The 16,979-nt window shown below is 34.2% G+C and overlaps 1 protein-coding gene and 1 pseudogene across 3 annotated transcripts in view; one reads left to right on the top strand and one right to left on the bottom strand.

Annotated features, from left to right (window-relative positions):
- Positions 1–4,285: 4,285 nt before the first annotated feature.
- LOC121251995 (chaperone protein dnaJ 49-like) overlaps positions 4,286–16,979 on the bottom strand; it is a 36,125-nt gene continuing 23,431 nt past the window's right edge. Inside the window, exons 1-2 of one of the 3 annotated variants that reach the window (XM_041151436.1) lie at positions 5,873–6,102; positions 4,286–5,730 (exon numbers count right to left, since the gene is read on the bottom strand). In XM_041151436.1, coding sequence (XP_041007370.1) covers positions 4,519–5,631 — 1,113 coding nt within the window. In that variant the 5' untranslated portion in view covers positions 5,632–5,730; positions 5,873–6,102 and the 3' untranslated portion in view covers positions 4,286–4,518. Of the gene's footprint in view, positions 5,731–5,872; positions 6,103–16,979 lie in introns of those variants that run through there. The other 2 variants (XM_041151438.1, XM_041151437.1) reach the window with 2 other exon arrangements.
- On the top strand, positions 10,320–12,919 carry LOC121253562 (annotated as a pseudogene).

Genomic DNA, 16,979 nt, shown 5'->3' with positions numbered 1-16,979 from the left:
AAAGCCATAGGTATTATTATGATTTCTATTGCTAAATACATGTGACTAATTAAATATCTCCCTCAGAGGCATCACCCCAACTCCTCGGTGAATGAGAATTTCCTTTATATGCAAATGATTTTAGGCGATAATTGGGAAAGGAGATGTGATGGAAATTTTGTGAATGTTAATAAGATGGTTTGTGAATAGAGAAAATATATTTATAATTGTGAATTGTGTAATTGTAAATTGTGCAATTACTACGTAATTGATTTGAAAAAAGTGAATAAAATATGGGATCCATATGAAAAAAAAATTAATTTTTTAATAGTAGATCTCACTCTTTTTCAATGTGATTACTCAGTGTTTACGCAGCTCACAGTTATATGTAGAATTACTCTTGTGAATAATAGTAAAATAGTTTAAGTTAAGTATTTATTGAGTTTAGGGAAAGGAAATAGAAAAAATTGAATAAAAATATTATAAAATTATAATATTATTATAATATTATTTTTTAATATTATTTTTTTTTTAATTTGAAAAAGTTAGAATTATTTCTTGTGTTTTGTTTAGAAATTTGATAAAGTTGTAATAATTAGTTTGAAAAAGTTGTAATTATTAGTTTAAAAGTATTTGTATATAAGTGATGTTTAGAAAAAAAATGAGATGAAAATTATTTTTCAACAATCCTAATATAATAATATAATATAATATAATAAGATGCTAAACTGTCAAATAAATGTAGACAAAAAAACATAAGCAATAGAAGTTTGGACTAACAAAGTAGCCTAGGGTCCCATGCATGTTTTCTTAGCCAAAAGGCTTCCATATGGTCCAAGAGAAAACCCACCATAGAGATTTTTTTTTTTTTTTTAATATGGGGAGGGAGGATTCGATCTTTGATTCTCTTAGTAAGAAATCAAGATGTTGCCAATTGATCCAAAAGATTTTGGCAACCCACCATAGAGATGGTTTTGTTGGTAGTCCTCAAAAAGACCTGTCCAAAGTTTTTACTATGAGTAATACTAGATATAGTTATGAGTTATGTAAGTGACACACATTTTTTTTGAAAAAGAGTGATATTTATAATTAAAAAATTAATTTTTTATGTAGGTCTCATATTTACTCATATTTTTTTTTAAAAATAATGAGTATACGGTGTTTGTACACTTTATAACTGTCATTTCTTTCTACATTTATGAAATATACAGTAAATAGGTTTGCATCAGCTGAGGAAAGTCTTTTGCTCAACAGTCTAGGATAGGAAAGCTAGTCGAATTGCCAAGCTTCATGGTGCAATGCGTCACCGCTAAGTTCTCCCACTCTTACAAGAAGATTGGTGTAGTTCTTATGCCAAGGGTAAAATTTGGATAAAAAAATGTTTCGCTAGTGGGTTATGGCTGGTAGGAATCGACAATTGGTCTTGAGGGTGATGGTAATAAAAAAGCAGCAGCAGCAATGATTCGAACTTTTTAACTCATCTCTATATATATGAGAGTGCATTGATGAAAAGCTATAAAACAGACAGGAACATAAGGTTAACCTGATTATAATCTTGTAAGCGTCTGAAAAACATAAAGAACTGTACTAACAAGTGGGGCCTATGTTTCAGCTATGGAGGGGAGTGGGTGGTCGGATCTTATCTGAGGTTGAGGATTCTAATGAAGTGGCGCATAGGGCCATGCACCATTTTGGGTGGTAAATGCACCCATTAGTTCAAAGCATGGCTCATTGGACTTGGTAGATCGACTACCTGAGAAGCTAGTGTGCTACAACGCGTATCGTTGGAAGGTGACCGATAGGTGATAGATCAGACATTTTCCGTTAAATGAGATAAACCATAAATACTTCTACAAGAATAGCTTGAATTTCAAGCCCTAGGAATAGAAGGAGAAGGGAAGGGGAGAAGGAGGGATCGACTCAAATCGGCACCTTATGTAGATAGGGAGGTGGTGGTTTTAAAGATAGAAGGGGTGGGTTTTGAGAGAGTTGCTTTCTTTTGTGTTTATGTGGTGAATAAAAGTTGCCCCTCTCATTTTCCTCTAGATTTTTGTTTTCTTATTTTTCTTTCTTTCAAAAGAGGAATGTGAAGTCATTAATCGCCCGTCGATTGGTGTGGTTGTGCAGACACCCATCGGCGCACTCCCTCATCGACCTCTCATTCTTCGGCATGTGTAGCCTACCGTTGCTCCAAACAAAATGCCAGAACTTCTTCATTCAAGTATACGAGAGTGGAGATATTTATCAATTAGAAGTTCTCCCGACCGAAGAGATGGAAGTGGCGAACTTTACCGGTCACTTGAATCCAATCAGATCTGATCTATACCATTTCCTACCATGGCCGTCAAGACTCCTGAGGGCTGTAATATATTCTCCTAAACAGTGATCTAACAGAGTGCCCAAAAAACCACATTCATCTTAACATTTCTCTTAAACCAATATAACAACAATCTTAGGGACCATTTTATTTTGGATTTGAAATCAAAAGATCATCATCGCAAGAAAAGACGCAAACTGCCAAGCTTAACATGGATAGCTTTGAGCCCGACTCCAACTTCCCAGATGTTCCACCGTCAAGGAAAAAATGCTTCATCCACAGCCTTGACAACCAAACTCAAAACCAAGAAAGAAAAGGATGGCAGGTCAACCTATAATTCGAGTACAAAACTTCAATTCATGCCTCGTATATCTGCAATTATTGTCATCTTAAATTCTATCTGAGCCACCCTTTAAAAGTGTATTTTTTAAGAGCAAACTTTGTATTTGGCAAACCGAGATTAACCATGCATATGTAACTCACAAGTCAATGCTCTCAACATCGGCAGGGATCCAGATATGTTAAGGTCAGGGCTCAGCAGTTCACGAGAGTGGGAGAGAGAGAGAGAGAGAGATCTTATAAAGAGTACTCTATTCATCATAGTATATATAACCATAAAAGCGGGTAAGGTTTCAAAGTTGCATCCATTCTTGAAGACTGCAGCAAGCATTCAAAGACATGGTTGAAGACGGCAAGTTTACAAAATTGTGCATGTGAAATGGACCATAATTCTGTGGCATTGTGCCATTGGATATACGAGGTTAAACGTGCAAGTGGAATGCGACAACTAAAAAACTTCATCTGTTCTGCAGAATCTAGTCTAACACGCATTCTTCAGAATAAGCAATGCTAAACCAGTACCAATCCGCAAAAGAAAAACAAATGACTCTAACCAAAATTTCTGTATTTTATGCATTACCATGATAATGCAAATTTAAAAGTAATTCAGCAAAACAGAAAATAAAGTACATGACAAGTGCCCCTAAGGATAAGCCAAAGGGTAACAATCACACATCTATGGCAGCTTCAGTGACTGATCCCGTAAACCATATGACTTTTATATGCATTATGTAGAAGGGTAATGGGAAACTCAAACCCAAGGCACAAGGCACAAGGATGGTCTGTAACCTATGTTTCAGAAAGCCTATGCTCATCTTATAGCTATACTATAATTTTAATACGTCTCGTCTAATGGCAGAGCTTATAGTTTTGCCATGATAGGTGAGAGACCTGAAGAATCTAACCTGAACTTATAAAGCATTGTAGATGCATGCATTGCCTCATCCCCCAAAACGTCCCGGATCCCCAATTTCTATAGGATAATCTGCCTGCGAGTAAATATTCATACCATTACAATCATTGAGGCCCCATTTTGGGCAGCACAATGTTCTCAACTTCATCCAAAATTAACTACCAACTATAGCAGGTTTAGGAAATGCATTTGTTATTATTATACCATCATGCCTATTAACAAACCCCTCTAAACTTTCAAAGTTCGACTGGATGGCCCAACTCGTCTTGAAAGTAAAGCACATCTTCGGATATCAGTCCAATCCTACAGCTGGCGAACTTACCAAAGCACGGTCATATGGGAATAATACATGGTAAAAAGTAATACTAACCTACTCGCAAATTTCATCAACCACCCTTGAAATCACCAGAACCTTTTTACCAGCCTCATGGTGGAAATCTCCAATTCAAAATCTTCCTTCATAGGCCCACAAGTCTAGCAATAGAAAACTATCTAATAAAGTTAAGGTCATGATTATCAACAGAGGAAAGATCAAGGACACGTACTACGTAGTGCATCCATCTTGACCAATAAATTTGCCAATGTGGCATACCCTAGTTAAGGTCCTAGCTTATGACGGAAAAACATGTATAACTTGAGTGTAAGGCCACCCACCTTCAATAATAAAATCAAATAACTCAATATGCGTGCAACATTCATCGCAGAATATTAGAAATAACTCCAATATAAAAAAAATATCAGAAACAATAATCTTTGTATGTATAAAATTTAATATTTCAGTCATACAAAAGCATCTCTAGCGAAATATCTATTCCAGATTTTCGTGCTTAATAGTCTAGCTAGCAAGACGAGGAACAACTTATTGGCATTTGCTAAAATAATATTCCTTCAGAGTGATCCAAAACCTGTATAATACAGTAAATCCAAAACAAAACAAAGGAAGAACAATTAATAACCTTGCTACAATTAATCAAGCCACGGACTCAAACCGCTGCAGCATGTCGCAATGAGGTGTCTCTCGGATAAATCCCCACTGGCGACGCTGCATCTCAAGCCGACAATTCTGCGACAGTATACTAAAATATTCCCTCTCAACGCTCCCTTCAAGGGCCGCAAGTTCCGCAGTACCCGATGGGTAATCCTGCTCAAACTTTGTTGACTTAACATAATAATTGACACCCTTTTGCGTGGTAAATCTGTACTCATATGGATACGAACGAGATAGGGCGTAGATGGGGTCCGACGATGGGAAAAAGCTGAGAAGCAGAATAAGCAAAACGGGCAGCAATTGAATTAGCACCCTAACATTGAACCCACCAGCAGACCCGGTATCAGCGCCGGTAGGCTCCATTCCCGCTCCAAAGCTAAATCCGCGAAATTGAGTTGTCGCCGGAGCCATTCCTCCATAGAAGAAGTTCCTAAAGATTTCCTCCGCATCAAAATCGGCATCGTAAAACCCATTGAACCCTTGCGGAGCGCCACGCCGAGCCGCTCGCCGCTCGTAAACCGGCTCATCCGACCCGGAAATATCATACTTTCGCTTACTTTCCTCATTGCTCAGACACTGAAACGCCTTCGACACAGCCTTGAAAGCTTCCTCGGCACCAGGGGCCTTGTTCTTATCTGGGTGGACCTTCAAAGAGAGTTTCCTGTAGGATTTTCGCACATCTTCAACTGTACAAGTCCTCTCAAGCCCCAGAATATCGTAGTAGTCCTTCTTCTTCTTGATCTGTCTCACCATTGCGATTTGCTCTTCCGTGAACGAGGCTGATGAAGATGCTGAAGACGAAGACGGCCCTGCCGATGGAACGCGATGGCGGAGAGAGGGCTGATCGGACGACCTCGATGGAGGTGGCCTTGGCTCGGATGGGCCATTAACGGGCTGATCAGAGTTTTGGCCCGGTCGATCGGCCGTTCCATTGGAGTCTTTCTCTATCGTCGATAAGAGATCGTCCACGGGTAGCGAGGGATCGAGACGGCGGGCTTTGTTGACGAATTTGAGGGCTCGGGCTCGATCCCCACCCACCAACGCTTCTTTTCCGATTCTCAAGCACTTTAAAGCTTCATCTTTGTTCCCGTCCATTTTAAATTGCCTCCCAAAATATTCAAGAATAACAGAAAATGGAAATGGAGGACAACCCTAGCAAATTAAGAGCAGAAGGGAAAGAAGAAAATTACGACTCTGCAAATTATCAACAGGTAATCATTAGAATCGAAAGGAATCGGTTTGCATCTGAAAACAAAATCGAATTAAAATAAAAACATTCTCGAATGATTAGAAACAACAGTAAAGAAGGAGGAACTTGGGATGAATGGAGCCTCACAACAGATGGGGGATCTGAACAAGGCGTGGAGGAATTTCGCTGTCGGGGCCGAGAACATCGACCGACTAGGGTTTCATCGCCGAGAGGTTATTGGAGATTCTCGCTGTTAGGAGATTCTCGGGGAAAAGGGTGAAACTAGAGATTTGGGGGAAATAGAGGTTATTAGGTTGGTGATGTGATCTTTTAAGGTCGTGTTTGGATTAGATTTTACAAGGTTTTAACATAAGAGTAATGCTATATAGAGGCCACTATAGCAGCGCACACTTTACACTCACTATATAGCTGCTTTTAATTCTCTGTTTTTTTTATTTTAGACTTGAGAAATGTGTGGTTTAAATGATGTCACATCATGTGTACAAAATGCTTGCACCCAACAGTGACTTCTATCTATATTTATTCTTTAATATAAGAACAACGATTTGTTTGTCTCAACTCATTTTATTTCAACAAATAAGTATCATTCGTATACAAAAAATTTCAATTTCAAGTTTTCAACTTTTTTATCTAATTATTATAATTTTTGCAAACTTTCAAATAAAACACAAAAAATAATTCAATTTTTTCAAATTCAAAAATAAAAATTATATTTTAACAATATTTTAATTTTATAATATTTTTATTCAATTTTTTCTCTCACATTTTTCAAAACTCATAATATATATATCTTAACTTAAATCATTTCACTAATATTCACAAATTTCTCATATCATCTCATTTGTATAACCAAACAATGCCTAAGAATAATAAGATGAGATGAGAATTCTGTAAATAATAGTGAAATTATTTGTAAATAATAGTAAAGTTATTTGAGTTAAGATATTTTATTGAGTTTTGAAAACTAAAAAATAAATATTTGAATAAAAATATTATAAAATTAAAAAAATAGTTTGAATATTATTTTTGTTTTCAAATTTGAAAAAATTGTATTATTTTTTTATTTTTTGTTTAAAAATTTAGAAAAGTTGTAATAATTAAGTAATGATTGAATGCAAAAATTAAAATTTTGAAATTGGAAATGTTTTGTATTTGAGTGGTGTTTGAGAATAAAATTATAAGAAATTTTGAGATGAAATGAGATGTTTTCAACTCATCTTACTTCCCAAACATGGCCTTACATATATAAATATATATATATATATGTATATATATACTATATATATGATAAGGAGTTAAAATTCTGTTTCGCAAGTAATATTATATGCAATCATAGAGTGTATAAGTCTTAATTAAAATAGGAGGGAGCTAGATATAAGGAATATGAGGAAGAAAAATGATATGTACAAATCCTAAATAAACAAGCCACATACAAGCTCTTGTAAAAAAATGGATCATACTTTAAAAAAGTTTTAAAAAAACTATTCTTAATTTGAGATCCATTTTTTTACAAATGACTTGCATGAGACTTCCTTATTTAGGGTTTGTTCCTAGCATTACTTTGGGAGGAAGACACTGTATGAGGACCCAAGCTAGGATTCACTGTTGCTTTGATCCACCATCATCTCATAGTATTTCCAACTTCTATAGTATTTTCGTTGATGAAGACATTGGGTATGCTTCCATATTACAATTTTTTGAGCTTTACAGTGTTAAAAAAATTTCAACTTCGTTATTTATTGGGTATGCCCTCCATATTGTGTTTTCTTAAAGAAAAAAATCATTTGCACCATTTAGTGTCACTGGACCAGTGGGTGCGGAGTTTAGGATAGAGGACGTTGGGGGCCTTTTGAGACAACGATTCCTCAGATAGTGCTTTTGTTACTTTTGTTGGTTATCGATCACACTCTCTCTTTGCAAAGAAAAAATCCTTTGCACTATTTACTTAGTTTAGCTTTTGTTTCTCTTATCGATCGCGCTTTCTCTCTCTTTGCAAAATTGCAAATCGTTGGAAAACTCAATTTTTTTGGATAGAAGGTATTGTTTTCGAGAGGAAGCTGCCAGCAAGGATGGGTTGTACTGTCTTGATGGGATGAAACTCTCTTACTTTTGAAGCTACTGGCAAGCCCCTTTTACAATGCCTCAAGCTTGAACATAGAGGAATGTCAGTGTTATGGATGTGTTCCACACTGCCACACATGCAATCACCTGCAACCAAAGAGAGAAAAGGCTTGGAGTGCGTGGGAGTGCCTCTGATACCTAAGTCAGGAAATATACTTCTCACTCTTCAAGGTCACATAATAATTAGAGGTTTCTTTGTCATAAGGTGTCCCTTTATATATCATGTTTTCACCATCTTTGTGATATTTGGTTGATTTGTATTATTGCCTATTGAAAAGCTCATCTTGAAAAATCATAAAATACTTTCTTGTATAGACTAAGGCAGCCTCTTCTTCAACTTTGTGACATGTGTTTCATTATTGCCCGTGTAGATTTTGTTCGCATATCATTTTCTTTCTCTTTAAAATGATGTACCTCTAAGGATTTCTCATATTGATGCACAAAGTCACCAACTATAGTGTTTAAACAACATAATCCTTGAAAAAATTATTCATACTTTCACTCATTTGAGTTGTTGACATATTGGCACAAAACGTGATTTGCAAGTAAGTTGAAACTCACTTATCATGTTGGATGTAAAGATTTTGCAGTTAAGTATTATCTACTAGCCCATACTTAACCATTAGCGAACTTCATTCATGCTCGAACTCATCAGTTGTTATTGTCTCATGAATACAATAACGAAAATCTTTTTGGAAGTCCGAAATATGTTACATACTTGGGCCAAATGTTCTGAAATTTTTTGTAAAAATGTGTCATAAGCACAATCTATGAGTCGTATTCTCTACAACTACCTTCTTCATCGCCTTCTTGTCATTGGTAATTATAGTTGAAGGAGCATGCCCAATCATTGCTTCTTACCATGTTCTTAATAACCATGTATACGATTCAGTTGTTTTATTAACTATTAAAGTACAACCAAATATTATAGTTTGGTGATGATGATTAACTTCAGAAAACGACACAAATGATATCTTATAAATATTTTTCAAGCATGTCACTTCAAATGTGACAATAGTTTCAAAATATTAGTGTTCAACCATTGATCTTGCATTTGCTTAAAAACAACTTCTCATACACCCATTTTCATCAAATTGCAAAGAGTATACAAATTCAGGTTCTTTACATTGTGCATCTCCCTCTTCAAACATTTTTCATCTTTTGTTTCCCAAGTAATTTTTCATATTCTTTTTCAATACAACTAATATTAAAGTCATCATATAATTCTTTACTCAACACCGATATTATCTTCCTTGTCAATACATCGAATTCATTCAAAATGAGAATAAAATTCTTTAGACACGTGACTCATTTATGTGCACGGAGTAAATTAGTACTTCTCGTTGTAAATAACTCATGGTCATGTTCAGGTATAAACTTGTATACCATTCACTTTTCACCATCTTTTTTATTGTCATCAGTGCTTTACATCCAATATTTCTCTTAGCAGGTTTAGGAATTGTTCATTTTTTTTGTTTGCGACTTTCACGTCAAAATCCTTCCCTTGAGTAAAGATACTCTATTCCAATTAGTTTTCTCTCCTCTGTTGATAATCAAGTATGATTGGTCCGAAATGCAAAACCTTTCAATCTTACATATGCCTTGTAAAATACCAGAACGTCTTCTACGTCATCAAATATCATACCAGGGAATGGCTTCAAAAGACCACTATGGGAAGAAGAATTCACATTCACTCTATCTTCGACATTCACATCATATTGTTCTTTCACAATTTTAGCCTTAAGACTTGCATCTTCAACTTCTAGACAGTTTCTACGCATCTTTATCTCAACTCCATCACTAGCCAAACTCAAATTAAGATCATTTGATACAAAATAATCACATTACAAAAATAATACATAAGCAATTTACAAATCAATTAAGAAATACAAAATAAGATCCTTCAACAATGTCAAATCAATCAAGAAATATCAATAAGAGACCCACAAAAAACCAACATCATTCTAAAAAAAACTACAAGGTATGATAGATTATGAGTCATATTTTCACACGCAACAACTGGCAGGCAACACATCCTGGTCTAAATTTCCAAACAACTAAGGTTCAAATAAGATTCTTCCACAAGTTCTTCAAACAAGAAATACCGACCCGTCAACTAAGGTTCTTTCACAACTTCAATCAGAATTACAATACGTCCAAACAAGCATATACCACTATATACTAAATTTATAAACGCAACTCACTTGTACTAAACTACAAATTCATTAACAACTTAACATTTGAACATTTTGAATGAAGCATTAACAGACTCAAAATATATCATTTATAGATCATTTTCAAGAAACACAATATGTACATAAAAGTTTAAGGTATTCTGAAAATTCTTCAAGAACACTTGCATATGAGTACAACCTTAAGAATTAGGGCACTCTATAAAGATCTCCATATGAAATTGTAAATGTAAAATCAAACCATGTAAGTGGTTGAAAGGATGACGACGATAGACATGGTGGACAACGTTGTGTGGGCAATGAAGGCACGACTGGTGTGGTGTCGTGCACCATGGAGAGGTTGCAGCGGTGATGAGACTTGATGGCCAATCTGTTGTGGTGTCGTGTGGCAGTTTGGAGGGTGTTTACGAGCTCACACAATACCCAAAGTGTTTCTAAAGAAGGACATAGACTCGGTTATTTTTCTTTATGTAGCTCACTAATTTTTATCACATGTGATGAAACTCATACACTTAGCTTATAGAATGCTGAGATGTCCGGCGTTTGTTGGAAAGTATTAAACCTCAAAAAAGGCACATCCATTCCAAAGTTGTTCTGTTTCAAATATTATGCTGGTTTAAGTGAAATTGTCATCAAGCACGCCTCCAAATTTGGTTTCGAGGTCTAAACTAAGGATACTTGACTTTTTATATCTAGAAGGACAACTTTTGAACAATAGAGCACTATACATATAAAGCCTTTCTTTAGAAGAAGTCACCACCCCAATTCTTTGTTTTATTTACAGAAACAACAAGAGATAGAGAGTTGCTCTTTGGCTTTTTATTCTCCAAAACCATTTTGCAATCCCTTTAACTCGTATATTATTGTCACCTTTATTCATTCTCTTTTTTTCACGTTGTTTCAATGCTTTGTCTCTTCTCCCAAATATTATTTTCTGAGAAGACCATGTACATCCACCCACTACATAAAGCTAAAAAGCTGTAGCTTCTTAGGGCTCATTTGTTTTTCCCTTCTTTGAATCTAAGATTTTGTAATTCTATAAGTAAAATTGGTTTTAGGTATATTGAGAATCTGAGTAAAATAACTTTGTTTGGTATTCACGAGTAGAAAACGATTGCAAAATGTTGTGCGTAGTAACATGGATGCTGATTTTGTCAATTCTAGAATTAAGATTCCATCAAATCCTCAAGAGGGTAGTTCTTGTTCTGGTGGCATATTTGCAAGCCTTGGTTAAGCAAGAATGGGGTTTGGGATTTAGTCAAATCCTCAGAATCCTAAAGACAAGGGCACTAAACTCTTGTATGGTACTTCACACATGATGTATTTATCAATGCCTAAATCAATGTTTCAATTTTGTGGGCTTCCAAAATCGGTGACTGATGGGGCAATGGAGGTTGAAGGGGAATGACTAGTGAAGAAGAAGGAGAAGAAGAAGAAGAAGGAGAAGGAGAAGGAGAAGAAGAAGCAAAAGCAGAAGGAAGGAGGAGAAGGAGGAGAAGAAGGAGAAGAAGAAGAAGGATAGCCTTGAATTGAAAACAAAGATCAGTAATCCTTCGATGAGGACATTAATTAGTGGTGCAATCGCATGTACAGTAACAAGGACTGTGGTTTCATGGGACACTTGACTATCGAAGTGTTTCAAAATAACATGAAAGCTGATGGATGGAAAGGCTTGTTTAGGAGTAAGATGGTTAACGTAATCTGGGTTGCTCCAAGCAAGGCTATTGAGATGTGCAGTTAATAATTCTAATTTTTCATTATTTTGATAATGAAGGATAGTATGATACTTTCAAATGTTATATGGTATATTCTTATGATATTTTGGTTACTAAATTTATAGCATTACTTTGCTGGCTAGCTAGTATTCTGGTTGTGATTTGAAAACTTCAACATAATTTTTTCTTCAAAAATTTGGGTTCTTGTATATCTCTTGCCTTAAAAAATTTGAGCATTGCTTTGCTGGTGAAGAATTGTTTTTGCCACAAATCTCTAATTGCATATCTCATGAGTTATTCTCGAAAATATCATGATTTGTTATTGCTAATTTTCACAAACTTTTCATCATATTGACACACATTGGTATATTACGATGTAAAAATCTACAGTTATTTGCTTTTCATACAGTTAAGAAGCACTTAACTCCTAAACCTAGGATAAAGCCCAAAGTTCCAATTTCTGCTTCATTAATTGCGAGTGTTGTAGTTAGAGTTACCTCTACCTTGACTACATACCCTCTTCAGTTACTCAAAATCTGAATAACTGTATAGGTAACTCAACTCAAGCCTTAAGAAGGATTAGGGAACGTAGTAAAATGCCATCTTTTTCAGTATGAGTTTCTTTTAAAATCATTACATAATTGTTTTTCTTATTTTGATTAATTGTAGAGGGGAGTATACAAAAATCTCTTGGATGCATTGCTAAAGATTGTTAAGGATGAGGGGTCTGCATAATTGTATAAAGGCCTCATCTCTAGCATAATTGGAGTAATTACATACGCTGCTACTAGTTATTTTACTTATGATATACTACGAAAAAGCCTATAAGAAAGCTTTCAAGAAGGAGGAAATTTGATTATTATAACTCTTTTAATTGAATCAACCACCAGTGCGATGTCCACTAATGCAACTTTCCAACTTGAGGTTTCTCGGAAGCATATGCAAGCTAATTGAGCTAACAAGGGGAGGCAGTACCAAAGCATTCTTCATGCTCTTGTGAGGATTCTAGAAAATGAAGGTCTCTTGGGTTTGTATAGAGGGTTGGACCCCCAAGTTGTATGGGATTCGTCTATGCTACTGGGATATCTTTTATGTGTTGTGAGGAGTACAAAAGGTTGTTGATCGAGAAAGAAGAAGATGATTAGTCACCTTGGTAAGGGGCATAATTTATAGTCGCATTCTTGAAGCAGTGATAGATAATTTTGGGTTCTTACACTTCTAGATAAAGGAAAAACAAGGTTTATTGTTAGCGAATTTGCTTACATGCTACAACATTTTGCTTGTCTTTTTAATGATAAGGATTTAGTGATGAGGATCTCTATTTTGTATCATAATTAGATTGAATTGTTGGCCATAAATATGCCTTTAGAATGGTTTCTTTGTTATTTACAAAAATAGGAGTTGGTTCCTTTTTTGGTGTTGTATTTTGGTCAGGGAGAGATGGTTGAAAAATGAAACTCAAGAGAAATGGCTCCTAACAATCCAACTTTTGCTTAATTATGATAGACTCTTCATTTTAGATTTTTGTCCTCTACATGCTACTTTTTATGAAAGATTTTGTCATATACAATCATATCTAATTTGTTAATATGACATATTTTAAATAATAATAGGATCTCTCATTACAATTTTCATTACATCTAAGAGTTTATTGAATTTTACAAATTATGCCAATGAAAAGATTATCGTGGCATCAGAGCAGAACAAGTGAGTTTATAATTCACACATATCATGTAGCTAAATATTTTCCTCTTAAAATTTTAGATCAAATGATTGATCTGTTAAGATGATATTGGTTTAAAGATTTCATGCCGTAAGAACATAAACATTAGTATAGCTAAAGTTTTTGGCAAGTATTGGATAAAATGCCATGTTTTACCTTTTGTCTACCTATAACAATATTTAATCCCACGTTGGATTAGCCATATCACTTTTTAAAATAATAAAATATTTTTCATTTTTCATTTTTTTAAATCTCTTATCTACTCTTTAATGTATATCTTTTTTGAAATAGTTTTTTATTTTAATTTTCATAATTTCCAATAATCTACACATAAAAATACATAAAACATATCCAACAATCATAATTAATTTCATTTTCAAACACTAAGTATCAAAATATGTACACAATCAACTTGAAACCTTCATATCCAACAACCCAGAAATCAACATATGTAAAAATATTTAATTGCAACCAAATAATTTGTTGCCCCAAATAATTGCAACAATACATTTAATTTCAAACTATGCATCAAACTATACTACAAAATAAACCATACATCAACCAACCAAAAAAACAATATAACATTCTCATCATAAATATTAAAAGATCAGTATATACATCTATCTAGCCACAATGCTCAACATATGCATAAAAAGAAAAAAAAAACTTACCAATATGTGCAACCATTATGCTCAGAATATACATAAAAAAGAAACTACACTTTTGTCCAACTAATATGCATCAAAATATCAATATACATATGTCCAATCGCTATGCTCAACATATATATATATATATATATATATATATATAAACTACACATTTGTCCAACCATTACGCTCAGCATATATATAAAGAAAAAACTACACATCTGTCCAGCCACTGTGCTCAGCATATATAACAAAAGATCAAGTTACCATACATTAAAGTTGAAGTTACCCTAGCCACTACAATGTACAAAAACAAATACCAAATATATTGAGATGGATATGGAGATCTATTCTTTTGCTTCTCAATGATTTTCATTTAAAGAGTATTGAAGTATTATCGCTGCACCATATTCATGTTATTAATATCCAAACTTATGATTTCCACCTCCATCTTCTTCTTCTTGAGGTATATCAATTCAAGCGTGTCCCTCTTAGCCCAACTTATTGCTTCCTGTCTCTCAATCATCAATATCTTCCTATCACTTTTCATGTTACTTAACACATCAATAAAATCAATAAGTGATGCTTCTTTACGTTTTTTTTTTTTTTTTCTTAGCTTTTTCAACTTTCTTGGCTAGTGGTATCTTGGCATTGACAAATACGCTCTAAAAAATGTTATCACCCTCTATCTGTATAGATTTTGGAATGGCAAAGTAACCTCCCCCTTTCTTTGTTGAGAAATGATCAATATGCACTTATCATTTTGGTTGTATCTCAATAGGTTCCAACAATGGTCCAAATTAAATGTATCTTTTTCTGTCGATCGGTACATTGTATTTGTCTTTTCAATCTAGTCAGCAATCATAAAAATATAAATACGTAATTCATTGCAAATTTGTAATAATTACAATCATACATTGATTTATTCAATGGTATCGCTTGGATGCATTGATTCAACCTGCACCAAGTAAGCACAAAACTTGTTTGTACATTTTTGGATAGTTGACATTGATTAGCCAATGAGACTACAGAACATTCAAGTCAGTTAGGTTTTTTAAAATTCTTGAAGTAATCATAGATTTTTGTCCACAATTGTATAGACTTTTGGTCAATCTCCTTGACAGAATCTATGTTAATGTTAAGCCAAGTTGATATGAGGAGGTTGTCTTCCATTATAGTGAAGGACACATCCCATTGGAATTTCTTATTTTATACCCTTTACTTTCCTTTCGAGTTATGTCACTTCGACCTTAACCTTGACCTCAACATTATCATGTAAGACACTGGCCATATGAGTAAATGTCATGTAAGACACTCCCCACTTTGCAAGAGTGGTCATAAATGTCTGCATCAATTTGTGAGTCAATCATTTAACAAAATAACATTATACAAAGTCACAAACCCCCACAAAATATTATTAAAAATCATGCATGACAAATCAAAGAACAAGTAGACTTCTACTATAAAAGTAATAGAGTAGCAGTTTCATATATGCTTTCCCATAACACTCAATGTTTGCTGAATTTTCAGATATGATTTCCCATAGCTATAGCAATTACACATTACACTCAAAGTTTTAGATATATCACTCAGCATTACACTCAAAGTTTATATTTTCTAATATAGCACTCAAAATAACAATCATAGAACTTAAGGCAAAATCATAGAACTCAAAGTTTCAAACTTCAAATTTTGTAGAACTCAAAATCATAGAACTCAAAGTTTCAAAACAACAATTATAGAACTTAAGGCAAAATCATAGAACTCAAAGTTTCAAACTTTAAACTTCATAGAACTAAAAAACATAGGCCTCAAAATAGCGACCATAGAACTTAAAGCAAAATCATAGAATTGAAAGTAGGGGTGGCAATATGTGATACGACCTATTAATCCAATACGAACACGACACGATAATAGCAGGTTTGAGTTTAGTCTTAATGAGTTCAGGTCAAAACGAGTTCGGGTCAACCCCTTTGACCCGTTATGACTCGTTAAGAAAGTTAAAGTTACAATTATACCCTTATACCTAAAAGTAAAATTGTTTGGATTTTAATTTCGATATTTTTATTGTTTGGATTGTAATTTTAGACTTGTAGTTATTTTCATATTTTTTGATAGATATTGTGATTTTAACATTTATATAAAATTATGCTAAACTTAATCAAGTCAATGGGTTAATTTCGAGTCTATTCAATCCATTTACATAAACTGGTTGAAACGAATCGGATCGTGTTAACCTATTTCATAGTATTCACTAACGGGTGAAAATGGGTCATGTTGTGTCAATCCATTATATTAATGGGTCATGTTAGGGTTGGAGATTTTAGTATGATAAGCTTAATGAGTTGTATTTGGGTTGACCCATATAGTATATAATATATATGCCTTGACACAACACGAACACGATCCGTTAACACGATTTGACACCCTTAATTGAAGGTTTCAAACTTCAAACTTCATAGAACTTAAAGTTTCAAAACAACAACCATAGAACTTAATGCAAAATATACATTAGGTTGTCATTTGAAATACTCTAGTTCACCAAAAATATAAATAGCCAAATAGATCATTAGCAATGTCAGAACCATTCAAACTTCTCACACAAGCTTAGACCAAAGTGACGATCATAACATTAAGATTTAATTTGGGGATGATAACCCTAAAATTGGTGGATGATAGCCCTTTCAATCGGATGTCAACCAGCCAAAGAAGGCAACTTTGAGGGGAACATTGCTCCTCCAAATGTTCTTCGAAGGGAAGCAATCTCTTCCAACCCTTGGAAGAGTGGGTAACATCACTTTACATAAATGTCCTCAATTTAACACATGATTA

This window comes from Juglans microcarpa x Juglans regia, chromosome 2S, assembly GCF_004785595.1.
Source record: "Juglans microcarpa x Juglans regia isolate MS1-56 chromosome 2S, Jm3101_v1.0, whole genome shotgun sequence".
NCBI classification, from domain to species: Eukaryota; Viridiplantae; Streptophyta; class Magnoliopsida; order Fagales; family Juglandaceae; genus Juglans; species Juglans microcarpa x Juglans regia.
This window is presented reverse-complemented; position numbering and strand designations above follow the sequence as displayed.